This window comes from Bemisia tabaci, chromosome 3 (assembly GCF_918797505.1).
Source record: "Bemisia tabaci chromosome 3, PGI_BMITA_v3".
NCBI lineage: Eukaryota > Metazoa > Arthropoda > Insecta > Hemiptera > Aleyrodidae > Bemisia > Bemisia tabaci.
The window spans coordinates 29,433,903-29,459,858 of record NC_092795.1 but is presented as its reverse complement, the minus strand read 5'-3'; the positions used below and the strand labels follow the sequence as shown (position 1 = coordinate 29,459,858).

The following is a 25,956-nucleotide window of genomic DNA, read 5'->3' as shown; positions in this document are numbered from 1 at the left end:
TACTTCCTCACGATAAAGGTTCCTCACTCTCGCCGAAATCATGGAAGCAGCTCCTTGGTGAATGGAGCGGGATGTATTTCCATTCTCTCGACTCCTCGTCGGAATCGGCGGGATTTAATTTTAACGCGGGGATCGAGGCGCATGCGCGGTGGCGACCTTGCGGAAGGTGAACCCTCGGGCCGCGCGGAGTGGCCGAGCACACAGCCGTCACCTCCGCGCGCGGCAGCATCTCACGGTCCGCGCTTGTCCTCGTTGAGTTTCTTCCTCCTTCGTCCGTCTCGTCTGTCAGTGTCCGTCGTCGTCGAGGAAAATGTCGTCCCTCCAGTCGGATTTCGAGAAGAGGAAGCAGATCAGTGTCCGCGGCATCGCCGGCGTCGAGAACGTCCAGTCGGCCAAGACGACCTTCAACCGGCACCTCCACTACACCCTCGTCAAGGACCGCAACGTCGCCACCCCCAGGGACTACTACTTCGCCCTCGCCTACAGCGTCCGCGACAACCTCGTCTCCAGATGGATCCGAACCCAGCAGTATTACCACGAGAAGGACCCCAAGGTAAGCGTCTTCTTTTGCCATCCCTCCAACCCCCTCCCGCCCGTACCGGCTCCCTCGATCACGTGCGCACCCCCAAACCTCCCCCCCCCCCCCGCGGCTCACGCCACGTGTGCAGGGATCAGAGTTTCCTCAGGAAGTCAAGTATCGTCTATAGAAACGAGCGTTTTAGGGAATTACTAGGAGGTACGCCTCCTGGCCGCTACGCAGCCGAACACCTGGAGGGCGCTTCGCGCTCTCTAAGGGCTGCTTGGCGGGCTACCGTCAGTTCGTCTGAATAGAGCCGGCTCTGCTAAAGATTATCTCCTGTCGATAGTCGCAGAAAGCTTGAATATCGGCTCGGTAGAACAAATCATGATTAAAAATGAATATTTCCAGTGTTTAAATGGGAAAATTCACAACTTCATCACGTAATATTGAAAAGCCTGGGTCATATTTCCGAAACATGAATAAAACGGGCTTGTCTATCTAAACTATCACCTGTTGATATCCGCAAAAATCATGAAAATCGGCCAGCCGAAGTTTAGAGCGGACTGTGGCGAAAAATGAAAATGTATCGGCTCAGAGAATAGATAGTAATGATGAGCATCTTTTCAACCCTTCACCCAACCCTCCCCGCTTTTCACGTGTGTAGGGATCAGAGTTTCCCGGGAATGTTAAGTATCTGTAAGGAAAACGAGAATTCCCAACCCCTCACCCTCTCGTCTCCTTTCCCGGTTTCCGTCACATGCTTAGGGAATGAAGTCGCCAAGGAAAGTCAAGTATCTTGAGGAGGAACGAAAATTTTAAGAAATTACAATCCCTCTCCCGTCACCACCATCCTTAAGTGCGTAGGGATCAGAGTTTTCCGGGAAAGTCAAATGTCGGGAACGCGAATGGTGATGAGAAAGGGGATTTCTTCCCTTCCACCACTTCATCATCTCCTCCCCGGCCGGCTTGTATCACGTGCGAAGGGATCGAATTTTCTCGGGAAAATTGAAATCCGGGCATTAGAACGGGAATTCCCGGGAGTGTTCCCTGTGGCTCTTCAAAGATTGATTACCGTGGATATGCGCATGTTTGTGTTTTTTCTATCCCGGAAAAGTAGATTTTAGCCGGAAATTCTTTGGGATAAGAAAATCCCCAGTTACAATTAGATCCACACGCTGATTGCCCTGGTCGTTAATGGTACGTAGAAAAAAAAACTTCCGGAAGAGTGACGTGCGAAAATTGGACTTGCCGAAAGTTTTCCGGCGGCTTTTTCCAAGTGTGAGAATAGCTTTTTTCTGAACACTCCTTGTCTCTCTTGAGTTTTTATCCTTAGTCATCCCGCATTCTGATATTTCCATTATTTTCTCAATTCTCTCGATCCTGAAGAACCGTGGCACATAAGCGTGTTTGAATGTTTCTCCATCTAACGATAAGTTTCCCTGGAAAGTTTCGATTTCTAGAGCTATATTCATGTTCGTCCCTCTAATTTTAGGGCATTTCAACGCCCTTTGAACACGCTTTTTTTTTCATACGGGAGCCTTTGTGGCACAGTGGTGACGAAAAGCACAGCTGCGGGTGGTGGCATATCGAAAGAGGGGAACAACGCGGATTTCCTTTTGGCGGGAAAATATTGAAGAACATCGAGACTTGGGGCGAAGCTGCTGAAAATAATATGTAGTATTCTTCACTGTCGGACTGCCGTGCTATGATAGAACGTCGTTCGAGCCTTCAAACGTTGCCAAATTCTCTTGGATAATTAAAAATTTTCAGGAACACTTGCAAATATTTACTTTCAATTTTTCAAAGAATTTCATGCCGAACTTAATCTAAAGCATATGAACATTTCAAGAAAAATATCAATAACTCCCCTTAAAAATAAATTCTTTACAAAGTTCGAACGCTCTTTGTAAAAAGAACGTTCGAATTTGAAAATTTTTACTTAGCGTTTTGGTGTATTCCACACTTTACGTGCTATGCTCGGAGACTTGATCTACTTGAAACAACCAATGTTTTAGTTTTTCTAAAAAGTATTACTCGCCTTGCTCATGCGCTGAACTCTTCGTATCAATGAAAACTGCGAATTGCAAAATTCAACAACAGAGAGAAAGTGCAGACTGTTTTAAACAGATGCACTGTAATTTACGGTGCTTTTTGTGTCATTACTGATTGTGAGCGTGGCCATGAGCCAAAGTAATTCAGTATAATGTAAATGCTCCGGAAAACCATCCCACCGCATGCTACATTTATTTGGAGTCAATCGTATGGTTTCTACAGACATCTACGTTTCATCCGTGCCATTTCGGAGTATGGCTAGGAGTAAAGATTCAATCGCCATCATTTTCTAAATAGCTCAAAAAAAAAAAAAAAAAACCGATGACAGGAGTAACATTTTAAACTAATCTGCAAGAAATTAAAATTTGGTTGAGAGAAGAAGGTTAAAATTTTAGAAAATGTTGGGGAAAAAACTGGGGAAACTGAAACTGACTAAATTTTTTCCACGAATGTAAAATTTCTCAACCTTCAGGAATGGAGAACTGCCCTACACAAATTACGCCACTGATGTGTCGCGCATAGCGAGACATTTTTGACGAAGGGTCCATAATGAAACATATTTATTATTATCATGGGAGTTTGGAAGTAGAGGAAAATTCCTCGGAATCTCCGACAATCTTCTTTTAGGGGTAAAAATGTCAAATCGTGCCCTGAACTCGCGTCTTTTATCCACGAAGCTGTCTTTGACCAGTGTAAATCAACCATCAGAAAATGTAAAAGAAAGAAAAGAAAAGTTTTCACGAGACATATTTTTTCGCGCTGCAGAAATTGCGGACTTGTTCAGTATTCCGTTCAGTATTTTTACCGCAGTTTTTTTCCCTCGCTTTGTGTTTGCGCGTTGACTGATCCCATCGATAGATGAACGCGCCTAGCCCTTATCAGGCCGTGTCTTTTGACCTAGCCTAGCTGGCGATCTCGCCTTGTCCATACGCGACCGCGTCTTAAGCCGCGGTTCCACAAATCGCGCGCGACGCGAACTTGACCGCGCGATCTGATTCAATCTCTTCACACGTCAACGACGTATAAATGGTCCGCGTTAAACAGAAAGGAACCAAACCACATCAGCTATTGCTAAATTTAATAGGGCAAATTAATTTTTTACAAGAAAACGGTTGGGCGGATTTTCGTGCCAACAGTGAATTTTCTCTATTGTGCGAAGCAAACTCCTTAAAATTTTCAAAGGAATCCGCACAAATGTTCTCTCGCAAAAAATTGACTTGCCCAGTTAAATTTGGCAATATCTGATGTGGCTTGGTTCCTTTCTGTTAAACGCGGTCCAAATCGTCTTGGCTGAACCAATCGCGAATGGATCCCACAATGGCCTTACTCTGTAGAGCACCTGTGTGCGGAAGAGTATTGCCATCTCAATCCTTTCACTACAGAAAAAGTGCGCCGCTTTCTGATTGGTCGGCTATCATGGAGCCCCAAAGTTGGACTAATGTAAACAAACACCAACCCCTCCGCTCCTACTTTGGCCTAATGTAAACCAATAAGATGACAGAAAAGTTCTACAAAGTTCTAGGCGTGATTTTGGGTGTGTTAGAAATTTTTTTTCATCCAACTTCTGAATTGAGTTCGGATCGAACTTTGATGAATATTTTTGCAGTAAATTAAGCTTTGAGTGTGATTATCATTCATTTCGCAGCCGATAATACGTGTTCCTCTGGGTCGGGTTTGTTTACATTGGGCCAACTTTGGAGCTCCATGATAGTCTAAAACTGATGAACCAATCAGAGAGCGGCACAGATGGCAATACTCTCCCGTACACAGGCACTCGTTCATAAAGGTACTCGAGGGAGATTTAAAATCACTGCATACGGTCGCGCAGCGAATCTAGCGTTGCGCGCTACCTATGGTAACGCGGCGTTACACGTCGGATGATGTAACAACGCTTCAAAAAGTTACTTCTCGGCGAGGGAGCGAACGCCTGAACTGGGATGATTTTACGACCGTTCGTTATTTGTCACAGTTTTTGCGGCGAGCTGTTGATTCCCCCTACCCCTCGTCCGCGCGGACCCCGAAAGCGGGCCATGTCGCTATGCTTTGCCAATTTTTCGCTACTGATACAGCATCGACACCCCCCTCCCCCTCCACTCCCTTTGTTTGCGCCCCACCGTCCCGACTTTCCCTCGACAAAATAAAGCATACTCTCCGAAATAAAGGTCCCGGAACAACGTCCCTTTTCTTTGGACTCCAGAGTCGTGTTGATACAGGGTGTCTAGCATCAGGACTTTCCCGATTTCATCAGGATTTGAGGGAAAATCGGTCGTAAAATCAGGATTTGAGAAAAGTTGGCCGTCCGATCGGATTTTTTTATCGAGCTATTTTTGTAAAATTACATTTGCCTAATTTTTCTCTGCTAGAAATCAGGATTTGGAAAAATTATGAAATCAGGATTTAGCAGTTAAAAATCAGTATTTTCCGAAATGAAAACAAAACTAGACACCCAGTGTTCTCCCGTGCTAGTTGTAAGGAAAAACTCCGTAAAAGCACTCAAATACTGCTACATAATTTGGACGAAACACTGAATCTCGTGAAATTCCAAGGGGATATGCGGTAAAGGAGCCTATACCGCTTCCAACGAAGCAGTTTCACAAACAATAACAGAAAAGTGCATTATTTTACGATCTAATTATTTCCACAGAAAAATTGGGACATTTTTAGAGCTTATGGGAGCATTGTATAGAATAGCGTTTGGGTACGTAAAGACCACTTAAAGACTTAAGTTACACGGATTTGGCACTATTATAAGCCTTCTTACCGAGATTATAAGCATTTTTCCTCGAAATCATCAAATGCACTCGAGAAAATTGCGGAAAAAATTTGCTGAAAAATTGAAAGGGAAAAATTTTCAAGTCTCTAAGATAATTCGTGGCTTCTTAGAGAAAATTTGGCAACATTCAAAAGCTCCTACGGTGTTTTTTCTGAGCATGGTAATATTGCGGTGGGTGTCTCCTTACAAGCTTTGCTCTGCACTTCAATTTAGTGTGCTATTTTTAAAAGGAAATAAAAAGAGCGAGTCAAGCGCATATTCATCCCTAGAATACGTGATGAAATTTCAAAACGACTTCGTTTTGATGTTGACATTTTATTTTAAAGTGCATGCATGTAAACCTTGGACTTAATAGTGACAAAAGACATGCAACGTTTTTTTGAGTAGAGGGGGCAGAAAATGTTCATATGTGTGCTCATAGACCTCGAAGAAATTGAAATAAAAGTTGATTAACAGAAAATAATGAACGGCAAAATGCACTACTTCCGTTTATTCTGTCGCTCTTGCACAAAATGCATAAACAACTAACTTTTCCTCAATCTTGATAAATGTGCGTTTTCTCTGTCTCGCAATTTTGCGTCGTCCGCCATCTTGTAGCTTATTTTTTCTATTGAATAGGTCGATTGAAAAGTCCGACCTACAAGAGAAAATCTGCCCCTGCGAATCTGACCTCAGAAAATGTTGATATCACAAAAAAAAAAAAAAAAAAAAAAATTCCCATTAGTCCGTTTTGTAATTAGACGTCATGCTGAAAGGAACTATGTTCAAATTAATTAGATCGAACAGAAGCATGAAGCTCGCAAAGCCTATGCACATAGTTCTTTTTTATTCAAATCATTAAAACATAGTTCCTTTTAGCATAAATACTTTCGATTCGGCCTCAAGACCAGGTCAAAATTGAAACGCTGAATGTGTCTTTTATTCTTTTATTTATTTGTTTATTTTTTGATAACTGTGAGCGGAAAAATTACCCCACCTTTTATATCATGTGATTGGATGGATGCTCAGCAATAATGTATTACTTATTCCAGGATCTATGCAAACATGTTGAGGAGGTTATCGTTTTTTCTCCTTTTCTGTTCTAATTCAATTTTCAAACTGAAATAAAAAGTAGTTGACACGATTCTGCACCTTGCTCCCTCAGAGATACCGGTAAATTTTTCCCTTTTTTTGAAATGAGAGTTCCCCTTTTGACTCGTATTTTTAGTGACGGCTGGTGTGAAAAAGATAGGAAAAAAGAACAATTTTATACTTCTGATTGCTTCTTTCCTTCAAATCTCATTTCCAAACAATACGCTTCTTTTACGGAAAAATACCTCAATTAGGAGATCCACGGCTAGGCCGAAAGAAAAAGCGCGCTAGGTACCTGATAAGAGACCTTGACCTCTTGTATCAGCTTGAACTCGCACCTACAATCATGTTTGTTTGCTTATTACTTTTAATCCAGCCTCCAAGTACCGAAAATATCTTTCGTCGACGAGATAATCTCATTTGTCGGTCATAGGTGTAAACACGCAATCTTTAACCGATCACGCTGATAGTCGTATCAGATGTTTGAACAATACAAATAAAATCATGTTTGTGTATAATACCTGTTTTGAATTATGTTTTGCTTTAAGGAACGTCTTTTTTCGGCTCACTGAAGAAACAGTACATTTATGAGCTGTTAGTTTCTCTTTGCAGAAAAATGCTTTCATGAAAGAGCCAGGAGTACTGAGTGTACTTAGTGTTCTGCAATAGGGAAACCGCTTTTGCAGAATGTAGACTATTCTATGGGGCTACGATTCGTTCCATGCACTCGAATGTTTACCGGAAAACATTTTCCTGTCGAAACTAAGAATATTCTCAGCACGGCAATGTTCAGTCTGACTGCATCTTACAGGCACTGCAATAAAAGAAAAGAAAAAAAAGAAAAAAAAATCTGACAATTTCAGCAGGCTCTAACAAAAAAAAAACAAAAAAGAAATTCACGTGATGAAGTGCGAAAATCGACCTGTAAATTAGACACATCAAACGGGTGAGATTGTATCGATATCGATTGGTTCAAAACATAAACATAGCCTCAGAAGTCCATTGAGTAATCTGATGGAACGGGGTTTTTGTGATAGATTTTTAATTCGTATGAGTACTTTTTGACCAAGAGCAGTGAAATTGCTACGAAATTTCTCATATTCAGCTTTTCTGACAAATATCCTACAATTTTGGTTTGAGGTTATTTTCTGTTGTTTTAAACCGAACGATACATCGAACCACTAGTGAAGGATATTCCGGTCATTTTAACGAATTTTTCGATGACATTGATCACGCCGGTGCTATCTTCATTTTACGAGAAACTTTTATTTGTGGCTTTGGAAGCCTGAGCCTTCTCTGAGTCCTTGTAGCGAGAGCAAGAGAGATGGTTTCTGAGAGTGATTTTTATAAAATCAGGATGACCAACTCTTCCAAGCCTACTTTCGTACTCGGTCAAAAGTTTATAGCGACCTTTGTTTCTCGATAAAGCGAATTTTTTGCTCCATTGTTGTCAAATCTCGTTTAAAAAAGCGAAAATCTTCTACCGACGTCGAGTTTATTGATTCAGTCCGCAGAAAAGTTTGCCACACAATTTTTGTGGAACCCCCTGAGTGAGCTTGTTTAGTCATTGTGAAGTATATTCCGCAATCTGGCAGCAACGTTTCATTAAGTCGGTTAATTGAAATTTTTGAGATTAAGGCGTTCTTGATCTGCGTTATCGGTTCCGGTTCATCCCAACTTTTCGCCTCAGAGCGTTGCCCCTCATCAAATAATTTTTTCGAGCGAAGGTCAAAGTAGGTCAGGAACATACGACTTTAAGCTCAAATATGATGACCATTATCCTCAAAACCTCTTAAACCTCCTTCTGAATAATTGCCAACTCTCGCAAATACTTTCAATGAGAGCGGAAGGAAGAAAGAGAGGTATAAACGGAGATTCCGTAGTAAGGCCGGTGAAAGAAAAGTTCCTTTCATCCATCGAGTATACTTATACACTGGTAAGAAAAACCTCTTGGTTCAAGAGTGCAGTTTCTTGTCGCCGGATTTAAGAGTCCTGAACTCTTGTTTCAAGCTGATTTTGCATTGATTCAATTCACGTTTGAATTGAATCAATGTAAAATCCGCTGGAAACAAGAGTTCAAAACTCTTAAATCCGGCGACAAGAAACTGCATTCTTAAGTCAATGCAATGCGGCATTGGTCCAAGAGGTTTTTTTTTACCAGTGATACGCTTCATAAAGAGATTCAATAATATGTGACTGTTTACGGGAAAAGGAACCTTCGTCCTTAAAAACCCTGAGTTGAGTTATTCATACCCGAGCACTCAAGAATGTTTCGAAGGCACAAAATTACCCTATTTGAATATAGCCTCACACTCTTTATAGACACGAAAGATGGACCAAACCGCTCGCAATGAATTCTTTTGGTCACCGAAAAAACTTACGTCAATATCTCAAAATCCGAATACCAATTTTTTTCCTCTGTTGACTATTAGGGTCTTTTTCACACGAATGGAAATATATTTGTCGATTTTTCTTCACCTGCATGTATTTTTGGATTCTAATTATACGTGTACTCGTCCATCATACCTAATACTTTCCGTTTTTGATTTTTCAGCGGGTCTACTACTTGTCACTAGAGTACTACATGGGCAGAACTCTCTCAAACACCATGATCAACTTAGGAATTCAAAGTGCTTGCGATGAGGCTATGTATCAGGTAAAACTATTTCGTAATCAATTCAAGTTGCCTCGTGTTATAGCTCATTGTGTAGCTGTAAGCAGTCTATTTCATTGGCAAGACATTTACAGTTTATTTTGTATCGATGACTGTAAAAGTCCAAAAATGCGCATCTTTATCAGAACGTTTCAAAATCTCTGGTAATATCTTAATTTTCAGTTGGAAACTGAGCAGAGTATACTCTTGAAATTTTCTATGCATTTATCTTTTGAAAGTGCGAATCCACGGAAATATATTGGATTTTCTCGGATGAGAAAATATAAATTAGCGAAGATTTGCAACGTTGCATCAGAAAATACACGTTTTTTTACTTCAGCCTTCGGTATTTTTTTTAACAGTTTTAATGTCACTCACAGTCGAGAATGCTGGAAAATAAATGAAATTTATAGTATAAAAACTTCTTCAAAGGGCCAAATTGAACAACTAATACCAGAGAATTAGTACTATCGTGTTAAATGAACGTCATTAGAGGATTGAAATGTTGCCAAATTTCTTTGGATTGAAAAAAAATTGAGAGAAGTTACCCAAGAATAATTTTTATCAGTATTTACAGGCATACCACATGATATTGCAAACAAGTCTCTTTATATTCCAATAAATAAAATGTAGAACTTTTATAGAAATGTTTTTCTAGTCAGGAAAAATTTGGCAACTTCCAAATCTTCATACGACTCATTTATGTGAATCGATAGAGTACTCAGAACGTAAGCAAACTCTGCCAGCAATAAGTACGATGCCTGTTTCCTTCAAATTCCTGAATGCAACTATTCGTGCTTCATGGATGTCCATGTCGCATGCATGAAAAATTGAAGGCGTTTACAGTGGCACCGCGCTGATCACAAATACATAAGCTTAAGCTCCTTGCAGAATGCTTCTATTTTCTGCCTTCGCAAATTAATCTTTGATACCTCCAACCTCACAGTCTTACTACAGACAAACCGAAGATGCTATGAAGGTCCTTCAGAAAATTCGCAAGTTTCCCTGCACTGAAAACGATCAGTTATTTCCATCATTTTCAAACGATGTCTCTAACTCAGTCCTCTGTACCCTGGTAAAAATTGGCGATAAGAGCTGCGTTTAAAAATACCATAGGAATTATTATAGCCGGCTGAAGAAGGCTACAACAAATCATATAGCTGGCTGTAGAATACGGAGAAAATCATACGGCCGGGCTATACGAAGCGATAAAAAATTATGCAGCCGGACTATCGTTCCTATCGCCGGGCTTTACACTTTATCGCCTGGCTGTTGCTTTTTCGCCATCGATTATAAAAGGCTGTAAGAAATTGTGTAGAAATTCGTGTGCTTTGGAAATAATCAAGTTTGATACGGAGCCACCTTAATATTTACAAAACACACGTTATATTTTCCTTCAATACATATTTTTTTCCATCAATTAAAACAAGAATAATCCATACAGGATGTGCAAACATTTCAAAATCATGAGTTGAATAACGCTGACTCCGCCAGATTAAATATTAGAGCCTAACACAAAGCGGAGCGGCGACGCACTGGCACCTACAAACCTAACAGGGACACTTCACGCATTGCGCAACGCATGAAGTATCCCTGTTAGGTTTGTAGGCGCCAATGCGCGTTCCGCGCTGGCTGCCCGCCTGCCGCACCGCAGCGTGCCACGGCGCTTGAGGCAACTATTTCACACCAGAAGTATTGCACAGTATCATACGAAACTGGAGGCGCTCTAATCATAGGCGTTCTGTATTAGCAATTAAGTACGGTTACTGGAACCGTGAAAGAGGCTTTTGGGCCACGTCAAGAAAAAATCGTATTATAGCGCAGAAAATTGGCTTCATCTGAAAATTGATCTATAAAAGACCAAATCACTGCAGATTCTGTATTCGCTCACACAAAATCAGCAAAATGTTTTAAACAGAATTAATATGATAGCTTACAAAGATTCTACTGCTAAAAATGTTCTACTAAGTATTTAGAGGTAGGAATAGGCTTGAGGGCCGAAAATTAGGCCTCCCCTGAGCGACCGTCCCCTTTGGGGCCGGTCTCCGACATTTTCCACCTCTGGGCACCCCCAAACATGAAGGTCTAGAACCGCCTATGGCTCTAATGTATTAGGAATGGCAGGCATCCATCAAAAGTACGGAGCTTTCCTCGCAAAATAAATCAAGATACTACGGCCCAAAGAGAGAGAGCAGTGGTCCAAAAACTCACTAAGTCCTAGCAGCCGTAATTAGTGACGTTTAGCATACGCTTTATCGCCTGGCTGTGAGTTGCTTAATCGCCATCGGCTATAAGAAATTGTGTAGCTGGCTATAGAAGCTATTGGAAATCTTACAGCCGGCCGTAGGTCTATGGTGTTTTGGAACACAGATTCTACTGCCAATTTTTATCAGGGTAATTAAAACTTTTGCGTTTGTGTTATCTTGAAGTGCATATTCATCCCCCTTCCCTAATTTTTTGTAACTAATTTGTGTCCGATTTATTTCTTCAGCTTGGATTGGACATAGAAGAATTGCAAGAACTTGAAGAAGATGCTGGACTGGGAAATGGAGGTTTGGGTCGTCTTGCAGCCTGCTTCCTCGACTCCATGGCCACCCTTGGATTAGCAGCTTACGGATACGGTATTCGTTATGAGTACGGTATCTTTGCCCAAAAAATTGTCAATGGTGAACAGGTGAGGGCTAATTTTTTCTCTTTTTATCTGTTTCATGTAAGAGAATATTATCGGTAGTTCTCCAGAAAATAATTCATCCTGCATTTCCGCTGCAACTTTTGGCTGTCGGTAACTGAGATTCAAAATCTGAAAGTATAACTTTGATTTTAAAGCTTTGGACCAGAGAGTTGCAGAGTCGGGTGTAGTATTAATAAGTTAAAAGTATGGAATAGTGGTTGTCAAAGAGGTATATTTGTCAAGGGGCTAACATATGATCAGAGGGAGATGAGGGGGGGATTATCATTTTATGGAATTTTTGCGTCTCCTTCGATTTTTAATATATATGAAGCGTTACTAGTAATTGAGAGACTTCCTATTGGCTCTTCGAGAAAAATTGCATAGGGGAGGGTAGAATCGGAGAAATGCTCAATAAACCAGGAGAAATGACATTTTAACTACCTTTCCTATCCAAGTTTCCTGTTTCGTATTAACAACTGTATTTAAAACAAATTATTTATTTTTTCCATGGCCATCAGACAGAAGAACCTGATGATTGGTTGAGGTTCGGCAATCCATGGGAGAAGGCTCGTCCAGAGTTCATGTTGCCTGTCAACTTTTACGGCAAAGTTGAAGATACACCCTCAGGAAAGAAATGGGTTAACACTCAGGTAAATGCGCATAATATTTCGAAATGAAAACTTCCAGAACCCTGTGGGTAGTTACGTGGATATTATAAATTTTTCAACTTCTAAAAATTTTATCAAGCAGTGATTAAAATCATGTTTCCCCCCCACTGTTTTTACCAATTTTAACTTTTTCAAATTTAGCAAAGTTTCCTCAATCATTGATAAAAAAAATTCTGGTTTTGTGAAAAGGGTTCCAAAATGCATTTAAAGAATGTCTATATGAGCCGTTAGCTCTTAGCGTATTTGATGCTCTTTTGGTGACACTCGTCTAGAGAACTGTATGTCTATCTTGAGGATAGAGACCGATAATACCTTGTTTTAGAATTCTCATCATTGATGGAAAAAAAACGATAAGAAGTATTAGTTTCCATGCCTAATTTGGTACTAATGGGGAAGTCAGGGATAAAAATCCGTATTTTATTTGCAAAATATTACCTAGTTTAAATTTTTTAAAATTCTACTCTGTGAAAAATATTTTTTTTGTGCAATGAAAAGCTTTAGAAGATCTTGTACTCGAAGTAAATTTTATCTCTTTTTTCACAGGTTGTTTTCGCTATGCCCTACGACAGCCCAATTCCAGGCTACCAAAACAACATCGTCAACACCCTGCGACTGTGGTCTGCAAAATCACCAGTTGAATTCAACCTCAAATTCTTCAACGATGGTGATTACATTCAAGCTGTCTTGGACAGAAATCTTGCTGAGAACATTTCTCGTGTATTGTACCCTAACGATAACAATTTTGAGGGCAAGGAATTGAGGTTGAAGCAAGAGTACTTCATGTGCGCTGCTACGTTACAGGTGGGTCATCTTCACTTCAAACATTCCAAGAATCGGCTGAAATAAATAGAAGATTTTTGAATGATGGAAAATTTTGAATAAAACGGGGTATCCGCAGATCTGATAAAAGGATAATGCACAGAATCTCAAGAAATTTGGCGTCAGCAAAATATGAGGATAATTCGTCATGATTTTCCTTACAACCTCTTAAGCATGACAAACTTTTAAAATTGAACTTTCTATGTTCCAATCGGGAAAAAAGCAGGATTGAAAAGTAGATTTTTCAGTATTCTTAAATGCATTATGCAGTAGAAATGTCGCCGCATCTGATTGGTCATTGAGGAAAAATTTGTTTTCTCGCTGGCCGGGGAGATGAGACGGACGAAAAGAATTCAGTTCCTTTCGAGTGATGACAGTGCCTTGTCCACCCTTACAAAGCAACAGGTCATTAGAAATGTCCTCAAGAAAATGCATGCAAGAATGCTGAAAAATTTACTTTTAAATCTACAACTTAAAATGTCCAGGTAAAGTCAAGTGAGTCATTCTGAATTTGGCTACATTTCTGAAATGCTGCTGGAATTTCTAATTGATTTACAAGATACAAACAGATACTGAACTATATCTTATGAAAAAATTGGACATCACTGCAAGATCTTGGCTGTCCGAGAGTATCACTAGTAAATCAACAAAGTTTAGGTTGTGAAATTTAAAGACAGATTTAAAAATTTCTCAGAGAAAGACTGAAATTCATCATTTTGCTAGGTGTGCTTTTATTCCACTAGAGTTTGCAACTGTTGGATTAGAGATTTTGGAAAAATTGAAATTTAGGCAAGGAGACCTGAGAACTTTGACATAGATTTCAAAAATAATGGTCTCCTAGTAGCAAAATAGGAAAAGTAGTCTAGTAGTATAGTTACACCTTAATGAAAATATATTTTAAAGAGATACGTAGATAAATGAAATTCATGATATAATTCTTGGGAAAAGCAATGCAGAAAGCACTACTTATTAAGTGCAATGATGTCATCTACTATGTCAATTTTTTATCTGTGTTACCTAATACAATAAATTGAAGTAAAATCTGGCAATAGTGTGAACACGTGTAAGAGACAATTGCAGCATATTTAAATCGTTGCCAAATACTTTATATGCTGTTGGCACGGGTGAGGCAATCGAAAGAGTTGAAAATTCTGTCTTTGTAAACAATGACCTGCTTTATTCTTTATGAGTTCTTCTAAGTTTTCATTTTTTTGTTTATCCTCAAACAATTTTTTCAATTTTTAAATTAATTTGGGTTCGTTTCTTCGATTTTTTTACAAGGGTATTTTACTGTCATTGCTGCTGAGTAAAGAATTTGTTTTTCCTGAGACCCTAGGAGCAATGACTGTTAGAAAAACATTTAAATTTCTAAGAGACAACTCTTGAAAAACCCTTGATATGTTTGTATTAGGAAACCCTTTTTGGTTATTTTTTTAGGTAAAATGTACGAGCGGTAAAAGTTAAGTAATAAATTGTTAAAAAACTCTTAAAATATAAACTGTGGTTTTTCAACTTTAAAAAATGTTTGAAAAAAATGTTATCAAACCACAGTGAAATTTGAAGAGTTTTTTTAACACTTTTTTCCTCAAATTTTACTTCTCGTAAATTTTGCTTAAAAAATAGCCAAAACTAACATGTTATTTGTTTTTTCATGTGTTTTTGAAAAATGATTTAAAAAGTCATTGCAAATGGGGGCTATTTCTTGCATATTTTTAACATAATAATTAAATTTCCTTAAGCTTTTACTCAAGTACCTATGAAGAATTTGTGATACTTATTAACCTTTCTTGCCCCATGATTTTAATCAATGAATTTTGACTTTGCCTATTCAGGATATCATCCGTCGCTTCAAGGCATCAGACTATGGCTCATCGAGCACCGTGCGAACCTCTTTCTCATCGTTCCCAGATAAAGTTGCCATCCAACTGAACGACACCCATCCCTCCCTCGCCATCCCAGAGCTGATGCGGATTCTGATCGATATAGAAGGACTGTCGTGGGAAGCTGCTTGGGATATAACAGTCAGAACGTGTGCTTACACAAATCACACTGTTCTGCCGGAAGCTCTTGAAAGATGGCCGTGCGGCATGCTTGAGCACATTCTTCCAAGACACATGCAGATAATCTACCATATCAACTTCCTTCATTTGCAGGTATGCTCAGTTGATGGAACATTAATTAAGTCTGTCATCATCAATGGGAAAGGGATTTTATTGCTCAAAGGCAAATTTTTCAGGAATCATCAATAGAAAATTCTCTTGGTTATCTCAATGAAAAAGTTGCAAACATTTCATTCTATTTTTCGGTCAATAGAAGGAGTGTAGTTGCATCGTGAATGTACAATCTAGAGTCCTGAACTTAAGAAATTTAAACCCACAATAGCTTGTTATCAAAGTAATTAATAGCCATGTTTGTGTGAAACAAAGAACATTTTGCCTTTTTGTGGTTGACGTACCCTCCAATTGCCTATTAAACGATTTTAAGCTAAAAATTTAATAAATTTCGATTTTCTTCCAAACATCCTAATTGACTTGCAAACTACCATTTTCTTTCACCTTTCATCTGTGAACTGATGGCTTAAAACCTTGGAAAAACGTTGAAAATGTGCATGATAGATGCCTTATTAATCACACGGACTATTATTGATGAGTCTTTTGTACTGTAGGTACATACTTTTACCATCACTTTCAAGGCCTAAGTTGATCTATCTTGGAATATAGTTGTAGTCTAGCAAGCCTTTGATAGAAGTGAAAATTCTGAAATCTTATGATCCAGATGGTTTTTTAGTTTTATAATTTACAAGAACCCAGAATATTTTTCTGTATCCGTAATTGGCACCCTTTAAAGCAAGAAAGCTGATCTTTATAAATTTCCCCTGACTGCCTGATTCCTTCTCAATTTTTTCTTATTTTTTTTACAGCAAGTGCAGGCTAAGTTCCCAGGAGACATGGATAGAATGCGCAGGATGTCTCTGATTGAGGAAGATGGAGAAAAGAGGGTGAACATGGCTCATTTGTCTATTGTCGGATCTCATGCTGTGAACGGTGTTGCAGCTATCCATTCTGATATCATCAAAAAAGATATGTAAGTGACGCATTTTGAACTTTGAGTTTAGAATAATTTCTTTCTAAGTTCCAAATCGAATAAACTGAAGTCTCCTCAGTCAATTAAGTGCAATGGTAACGTTGCAGTGAAGGAGATTGCTCAAACTACGAAATAATGTGGCGCTGACTAAACTTCTTAATTTTTTAATTAAATTATTGCCAAAAAATGAATTGGAAGTATTTTCAAGTCCATTTATCTGTGAGTTGACATGCTAAAACATCAACTGTAAGAAGAAAGGGTCTGAAATTTGATAAAAGTCAAAAATTTTGAAAGTTTCATCGGTATTTTTTTGAGATATCTTTCTCTTTTTATAGTCCATCTTTACCTACTTATCATATACAAAAAATTTAATCTCATATGTCCTAATACTTTGCCTTTTTCCTCCTTTGCTTGCAGTTTCCATGATTTCTATGAAATGACCCCTGACAAATTCCAGAACAAAACTAACGGTATCACCCCAAGACGGTGGCTCCTCCTGTGTAACCCGGCTCTCTCTGATGTCATCACAGATGTAGGTTTCTAGAAATTTTATTTTCTCACTCAGTAAAAGAGAATCTGAGAGAATCCAAAAAATTTAAGAATCCAAAGTCACAAAAGTAGATGTACAGTTTCCAATTAGGTTGAGGGATTTTCAATTATTTTATAAGTTTGGACGTGTAAATTTTCTTTCAATTTTATTACTCAGATAATTATTGATTTCCATAGCATCATAGCTATGCATGCATCTTTTGCATTTCTTACCTCTAATACTTGACGGTATTTTGATTAATCCCATAAAATTTAAGTAACTTACAAGGAAAATATGAGATTAAATCAACTACTGGCTCTAAATGCAAATGATATAAAAGTGCAGAGGTTTTGCAAAAGAACCAATAATTGTTTTCAATTTCATTTTTTCATTGCGAGTCAGTTGAATCAGTGTGTTTATTTTAACTGTCCTCTTCAGTGTGCGCCTTTTTTTAAAAAAATATATTTTGACAACTTGTTTTGGTGAGGAACTCCCAATATTATGTGACATAAAGTGGCCAAAGAATACCTTGTTCATGATCATTATTTCATGGTATGCACAGTAATTTTTTTTTATTGGTAAGACATTTTTCGTGTAAGTAGTATTACGTATAATGTTAGATTTGTTTTTTTTGTTTGTAGAAAATCGGTGACTCATGGATTACTCACTTAGATCATCTTAAACAATTAAAAGCTTTTGCCAAGGATCCAAGTTTCCAGCGTGCTGTACAAAAAGTGAAGCAAGAAAACAAACAAAGACTGATTACAGAACTTGAAAAGGCTTATAACGTTAAATTAAATCCTGCCTCTATGTTTGATGTTCAGGTACGAGGTCCAGTCAGCTTTAAAATAGTTACCTCCTAGTTCCTTCTCGAATCTCTTTGCCCATCCAAGAAGAAAGAATGATTTTTTAGTGAAAGAATGATTCAATATGCTACTTATTCTCTTAGATCATTTTTATTAGTTTAAAATCCAAAAAGAAATTAGTCAATAAAAATCAGTTCTGAAAGGGAAAATAGGTAAAAAATTGTTTTATCTGTCACCTATTACCTTGAGCCCTTGCTCATGTAGGACAAGAGGTAATCACTGAGGGTATGAGGAAATTCTATAATGCCAACTTTTTTTCTTTGTACAAAATGAGAAATAAAACCATCTCTCCACCAATCCACAATAATGCACTGTGGTTTTTAAAGAAATTTTGTTCAATGCAAAGTTTAGAAATTTTAGAGCAGCAAGGAAGGAGAAACTTTTCTAGGAATGAGAGATTTTCGAGACCAATATTTTGACTAATTTTTCCTCTGAAGAGCTTTCTGCAGCTTTGATCTTTTATTGACGAATTTGTAAAAATTTCACTGCTGATTCTCATCCTGCGAGGAAATAGTGTGAAATCTGTGACGCACTTTTTCTGTAAAAAAAATTATATTGGAAGTAACCAGTGATGGTTATTATTTTGCAAACTTTATCTTGAAGTTTTTTTTTGAAAAAGTGTTCTGAAATGCCTCTCCTCTCTTGTATCAGAAGAGAAACAAAATTCTTGTTAGGAACCCAATTTTTTGCATGAAAGGTTTCATAAGGTTTGATTTAATATTTCTCTCTCATTAATTCTGTCTTTTTTACTTAATCTTAAAATTTTATTAATGTTTTGCACATTGTGTTTATTATTTAAATACTTCAGTAGTTGACTAGGAATAGTGAAGAATTCGGCTACATAATTTATTAAAATTATCAATGTTTTTTTTACAAAGGTGAAACGTCTGCATGAATACAAACGTCAATTGCTGAACTGTCTTCACATCATAACTATGTACAACCGTATTAAGCGTAATCCAACCGGCAAGTTTGTACCTCGCACTGTGATGATTGGAGGAAAGGTAATATATGATTCTTGGGGGCAAATATGGGATTCCTGAAAATTTTTCTTCATAATAATGTGGGAAAAAAATTAATCAAGTCCTCAATTTTTTTGAAAGTGCGCACCCCCACTTACACCAATCATGGCGTTGGTCATGGTGGACCAGATCATGGAACAGCAAACAGAAATTTAACACAACAAAAAGCACAGCACAAAATTAGGTCAGCAATCAGAGACTTTATCGATCAATTGCAAACCCGAGTGCTCACTCAGTAATAAATTGTAAAAGAAAAATAACAATGGTCCATGAGTGACTTAACAATTTATTTGGATTTTTACAGTTACTTTCAGCTGTATTGAGCCTACCAAAAAAATGCAATGAAAGAAGATGTCTCCAAACAGGACAACTTCAGCATACTATAGAATGTCTATTTCAAATTGATCACTTCAAGGCTTGATTGGCACATTGATTTCTTGACTTAGAAAATTTGAAGAAATCGTATCCATTTTTTCAGAATTATGTACCTAGTTTCAAATTAGAGTTGACCTCTTGAATTAATGATTAAAATCGAATCATTTTTGTTAAATTCTGATCAAAATTTGGACTTTATCAATGGCAGTGGTGTGATTTTAGTGATGTTTCCTCTGCTGTATCTAAAAAATCGAGGAAATTGATTTTTGGCCAAACCATTCACATTGCTTCAAATTAACCGATTATATCCTTAGATTTTTTTTTGGAAGGAAATAAGGTGATTCACTGAAACTAAATGTCCTCAAAACTTGTCATCTCTAAGCAGTCTCAATTGGGCATTCTCTTGGCAGTAAATGTAATTACCTCTCCTGAGCACTAGTAATCTCTACAAAACATTGGAAAGGGCATGTAGCAGGTGCTTGGTTCTTATTTAATAGACCAATTCAATCAGTTTCCTTTTTATAATTGATTCTTTACCGTGAGAAAGTGACATTGATACATTTTTGCATTAATTCTGTTTCCATTGTCTTTACCTAGGCGGCTCCTGGTTATTATACTGCAAAGAAGATCATCAAGCTGATCAACTATGTAGGAAACGTAGTCAATAATGACCCTGTTGTGGGTGATAAACTGAAAGTCATTTTCTTAGAAAACTACAGGGTCACATTAGCTGAGCAATTGATCCCCGCCTCTGATCTGAGTGAGCAGATCTCTACCGCTGGTACAGAAGCTTCAGGCACTGGTAACATGAAATTCATGGTGAGTATAGTTTCGACCAAAATATTATTTTCTGGCTTATTTTATTATCTTTTACCCAATAAAATTTAGCTCAAACTTAATGATAAAATTTCTTGCTTTGTATGTCTTGCTTGCTTATAGAATTTTTCCTCAGAAAGAAGAGAGAAAAAAAATCTCCAGTGATTTTCGAACTTTAATTTGTTATTGTCGTAAATCACACCCTCCAATTTGACAAGGAGGTATGAAAACAATGGAAAACCAGTTTGTGCAAGTCTTCCAATCAATTGTCAATCTCATAGTTGTAATTTGGAATTGATTACTTCGAAACATTAATTTATTTTTGCTTTTATGTTTCACTGCAAAAAAGTGGTTTTTGAGGATTACTCCTCTTTTATTTTTTCTTTTCATCTTAAATTAAAAAGATAACAAAGTTTGATCGTTTTGAAAAGTGCCAAATTCCAAGGTTTAGAAACGCTCATATTGCACTTATAAAGGATTGAATTGTTTACTATTTTAGACTACATACTTCTCTTTGGAACCAAGTATGTAACGTGCACCAAAAATCATTTGCCGTTCACTGAAAATTTTCTGCTTTAGTTTTTTTCCGGATATTTTTCGAAGTAAGCCACTAGTAACAAGCAAACCATTCAATATTTTGCCAGCGATCAATGAATCATCTAATTTTTTAAGAAATAAAATGATTTAGCCAAAATCACCATCTTATGTAATTTAAAAGGACATTTTGAATGAGAAAAAAAATTAGACCATGCAATGTGTAGGTGATAAACATCTTCCATAAATCGTTGTTTACTTAAGAATTTAGGTACTCATTATCAATTGTCACTTTTTTACAGTTGAATGGTGCTCTGACAATTGGAACCCTCGATGGTGCTAACGTAGAAATGGCAGAGGAGATGGGAAATGAAAACATCTTCATTTTTGGAATGACAGTTGATGAGGTTGAAGCGCTCAAGAAGTCCGGTTATGATGCCTACAAATATTACAATGCGAATCCGGAGCTAAAGCAATGCATTGACCAAATTCAAAACGGTTTCTTCAGTCCGAACAACCCATCTGAATTCAAGGATATTGCTGATATTCTTCTGAAATGGGATAGGTCAGTATAGACATAATTTATAACACTTACTCTATCTTAAATAGGTGAGAAGCCTTGTTTCCCTTCGTGTGAAATGAGGATAATTGGATGTAAATTGAAATAAAAACGTGTCAAGTTTGAAGTAAGAAATTAAGGTTTCAAGTTTCATTCTTTTGTAAGACTTAATATTGATAACAAAGTTTAAAGACTACTTTCATGCTCAGAATATGCTTTCTTGAAAGGAAGAAATGACTGTGTACAGAACACCAAGATATTTGGTGCTGGCTAAATTTCGACTTGGTTTTTGTAAGATGCTCCCAACAATCTCCTAAATGAAATGACGTGCATTTCCGGCAGTTTTAACTTGCTGTATCAAGTGGAGAAACATAGGGAATTGAAAAGCGAGCTCTTCTTTCCTCATCTCATGCTGGTCAGAGATAAGGAGGGATGTCTACTCACAAGGGGAGTCTACGAAGTGACATCCTGGGATTGGGTTCATTTTGCTTGTACATGAAGAAGAGACAAATCTAAGGTTGACGTATTTTTTTTTAGCCGCCACCTCCCAACCGTTCTCGAGATATCGATTTTTAAAGTTACGATTTTTGCACGTTTCCGCGCGGAGTTGGCGAGTCAACTGAGCGCCGGCAAGCTGCACGAAGCGCGTTTCCTATCAGCGCTACAGACCGGCCGTTCTTATCAATAGTTTCGTGGCCGAGTGGTAGAGTGATCGCCTACCGTTCCATCGATCGCGAGATCGAATCCGCTTCGTGCCGCAGCTCTTATGGTACGCCGCAATGCGTTTTTACAAGTTTTCTTTATTTTTATCACACACCAAGGGGTCCGCCCCTTGCCGCTACGCGGCCCAACCCCCGGGGCGAAAAGGCGCGCTTCGCGGCGAGCGAAATCATCGAAATCGACCGTTGACGGTTGCAAATTCAGAGTAAGGAAAAAGTCATTAAGAATATAGTGTCCATTAATTTTAGTAACCAATTATTTTCTAACCATTTAGATAGTTACAGACTACCCGGTCGTTTGTACTCACACATTTATTTGAATTTAGAAACAAAGTGTATAATTTCCTTGTGAAAGTTCGCTTAACACTAATAAAAAAATAAAAAAAAAAAAAAAAAAAAGAATAGTGTGGTGAAATTTTTATTTGAAACATCATTTTATCATTCAATTAAAATTATTTACCAGTAACCGTCAACGGTCGATTTCGATGATTTCGCTTGCCGCGAAGCGCGCCTTTTCGCCCGGGGGTTGGGCCGCGCAGCGGCCAGGGGGCGGACCCCTTGGTGTGTGATAAAAATAAGGAAAACTTGTAAAAACGCATAGCGGCGTACCATAAGAGCTGCGGCACGAAGCGGGATTCGAACCCGCGATCGATGGAACAGAAGGCGAACACTCTACCACTCGGCCATGGAACGATAGATGAAGACGGCCGGTCTGCAGCGCTGATAGGAAACGCGCTTCGTGCAGCTTGCCGGCGCTCAGTTGACTCGCCGGAACTCGCGCGGAAACGTGCAAAAATCGTAACTTTAAAAATCGATATCTCGAGAACGGTTGGGAGGTGGCGGCTAAAAAAAATACGTCAACCTTAGATTTGTCTCTTCTTCATGTACAAGCAAAATGAACCCAATCCCAGGATGTCACTTCGTAGACTCCCTTGTCAGTTTAGAACAGAAGGCTCTACATCTTCAACTCTTCGACAGCGTCACCTCTTCTTATGACAAAACGATGTTTAATTGCAGAAAAATGCACTTTAATTTTCTCGAGGTTGGCACGTTGAAAATTTAATTTTATAAGCTTATCTTCCTCAGGAGATCATAAAGAACATCAAATCAAAACATCTCATAATTTAGCTGGTGCTGAATTGATTGTAATCCGTCCGTACGGACGGATTACAATCAATAATCAATAAATCAAAGGTCTATAGACCTTTACCACTACTTGAATTCAAAACCCTTCAACTCATTTGGAATGTAACTTGGTATACTTCTCTTAAACTCAGTCCATTTCGTGAAAAATAATCCAAGAGAGATTAAAATCAAATATCAAGCCTTGGTTGAACCTGCAAGCGTTTCTTTATGGACTGAATATCAGTTAATAATCTGTGGAGTATGTCTGGTATACACTTTTAAAAGGACCCCGCACACTCCTTATGAAAAAGTGCACCAAAATCGATTTTTAATTTTTTTAATTGTTTTCAATTCATCTTAAGATGCTGATCAAAAGTGATAATTGCCCCAACTTTCTTAGATGCTCCGTTTTCGCACAATACGCCCGGAACGCTTTAATTATTCAGCGATAAAGAGTCAGAAAGATTCCTCATTTCAGCACTTGAGTGAACAACAGTCGGCTGTGTGTCAACAAGGAAATCAGGGGAACTCCAGCACCGAGTGGCAGTCTTTTCTTGGATTCTGCATGCCTTTTTGCTTGATTATCCAAATCAGTCTTGTGAGGAGCATAAGAACAGGAAAGTCGGAGAAAAACAGTAAAGGTCAAACGGACGAGAGCGGGATGGAGATAGAGCCAGAGTAGGCAGAAATAGATAAGAAGCCTGACATTCCCAACGTTTTTCCTTATTCACATCAGACCTATTCTCGAATGCCTTGTTCTTTTTGACTCTTTTCCACCAAAAAGCGCTCCGGGCGTATCGTGCGAAAACGGTGCATCGCAGAAAGTTGGCGCAATGATCACAGAGCAGCATCTTGAGATGAATTGAATGCAGTAAAAAAATTAAAAATCGATCGTGATGCACTTTCCCATAAGGAGTATGCGGGGTTCTTTAAACAGCAAAGAGTTAATTCTTAAAATTTGCAAAATTTTAAAAGATTCTTTACTTCAGAATTTTTAAAAAATTAACCAGTAAAACATTTCCCTGCTTGCCAAAATTTGGATAACATCTTTTTAGCATTTTATTCTTGGCTCGATTTCTCAGCATCTCACTGAAAAGGCATTTTTAGGGCTATGTTTTCAACCATTCAGCACAGGAAAGAATAATCTCATCTTCAAAAGTGTCAAACTGCACTGTTTTTCAGGCCTTACAGTCCTGGAGGATCCTTATCTTTTATAACTATCTCTGTGACTGATTTCTTTATGTCAATTGAAAGTTTGGCTCAAATTTCATGTAAATCCTATCATTCGGTTTTCATACTGTAAAGTGCCTCAGAAAAATTAAATACACTGTCAAGTCTTTTTCAATGTTACCTAACTGTTTTTTCTTTTTCAGGTTTTACTTATTAGCTGATTATGCCGACTACATCAAAGTTCAAGACAAAGTTAGTGAAACATACTTCAACCAAAACAAATGGGTAGAGATGGCAATCCACAACATTGCGTCATCAGGCAAATTCTCATCAGACCGCACCATTGCTGAGTACGCACGAGAGATCTGGGGTGTCGAACCCACATGGGAAAAACTGCCTGCGCCCAATGAGCCAAGAGAACTCTCAGGAAAGTGAATTAGGAGCCTCATGTAAAATATATACATTTTTTATGAATTTTAATTTTATTTTAATTGTTATTTGTAAATGTGGCAATTTTTTATGAAGTTTTTATTCACAGGATTTGATTGATGTTGTTGCCTTTTTCCGTGCTGTGCTAAATTTAATTGTTTGTTGAAACTTTGGTCTCTGAAATTTTCCTTGTTGTTTAGTTTACATTAAGCAAATTTCAATGCATTGGTCCTCAGAAGTTAAAAGATTCTAGCCCAAGTCAATTGAACACTGCCATAAAACAGAATATAATTTCGAATTGATGCTTAAAGAATTGAGAGTGCCATATTGAAGAGACTGAGGAAACTGTAATTTTTCAAAGTTCAAAATAGGTGTATCTATCTCCGAAAAATAAGAGACCCTCAAGTTTTATTTTTATTTGAAAAAGTTGTCATTTAAAATGATCTGTGTTGTACTTATTTTTATTTGTAGATCTTTTCTCGGCCAAAGCTTAAGTACTTTTCTACAATAAGTTCTAGTCCTGTTAAGTTTTACTTACAATTTATGTCAATTAATAATTACAATCCTCTTATTTTCTCTTCTGATACAGAATTTTTGCTGGCAAGACATATTTGCACTAGCTACCCTTACCACTATTTTCCCATAATTTTAATTTTTTTATTATATTTTAAATTGTTTATCCTAATTTTATTTTTATTCACCTGTAATGTGTGGTTAACAACCATTCAGTCGTACTTATTTATTTATTAATTTTCTCAATCTGGAGAGGTTTCAGATTTGTTTTGTAAAATTTTTATCACTGTCTCGCTCGCCATGTGAGCAAACTAACATCGTTAGAATTGAAATTTTTAAAGTCATAAACAGGTTTATTAATATTCAAGGTTTTTTTTCTTTCACTTCACCTGCATCCTACAAATACATAGGTACCTGACATAAGAATGTATCAACGTCACCTTGTCTTAAAGTGCATTTGCAAGCCGACTTTACTCTTTTGTACACTAAGTGCACTTTCATGAACCCCAAAAACACATTGATTATCAAATTTACTTCTTTCAATTGCCAAAAGAGAAAACCTCCTGAAGTTAACAATAAAAATCTGTTCAGAGCAGCTTGGTTGGAAGGTGCTCTCACAGAAATTCGGCGATGAAGCAATGGTGATGCACTCCATTACAAGGTGGACAACAATTAGACAGAGATTAGTAGAAACACACAAAGTTTAAATTGAGAAAAAGAGATTTGAAGTTTTAAATCTCCTCAAGACTCAGTTATAGGGGAAACTTTTACGACCACTCTCACATTCAAAATATTTTTTCTCAACTTGGAATTTTTGACCAGAGAAAATTTACCATCAGTCTGATTCAAAACTTCTTTCAACTCATTTTTTTCTAAAATGCAACTTGATGCATTTCTCTTAAACACAGTCCAATTGATCGCTAGACTAAAATTTCTTGGTCAGGCAGAAGAGATTGTTATAAATCTCTTCGCTGCAACAAACAGTGGA

General features: G+C 37.9%; 1 protein-coding gene across 1 annotated transcript; it reads left to right on the top strand.

Moving 5' to 3' along the window:
* The first annotated feature begins 100 nt into the window (after positions 1–100).
* Glyp (glycogen phosphorylase) lies at positions 101–25,330 on the top strand. The gene is made up of 13 exons (XM_019040323.2): positions 101–553; positions 8,971–9,072; positions 11,561–11,743; positions 12,259–12,390; positions 12,952–13,209; positions 15,060–15,380; positions 16,148–16,311; positions 16,729–16,843; positions 17,482–17,664; positions 18,585–18,710; positions 19,701–19,922; positions 20,756–21,018; positions 24,230–25,330. The coding sequence occupies exons 1-13, from the start codon at positions 311–313 to the stop codon at positions 24,459–24,461; spliced, it is 2,544 nt and encodes an 847-aa protein (XP_018895868.2). The 5' UTR covers positions 101–310; the 3' UTR covers positions 24,462–25,330.
* The last annotated feature ends 626 nt before the right edge of the window (positions 25,331–25,956 follow it).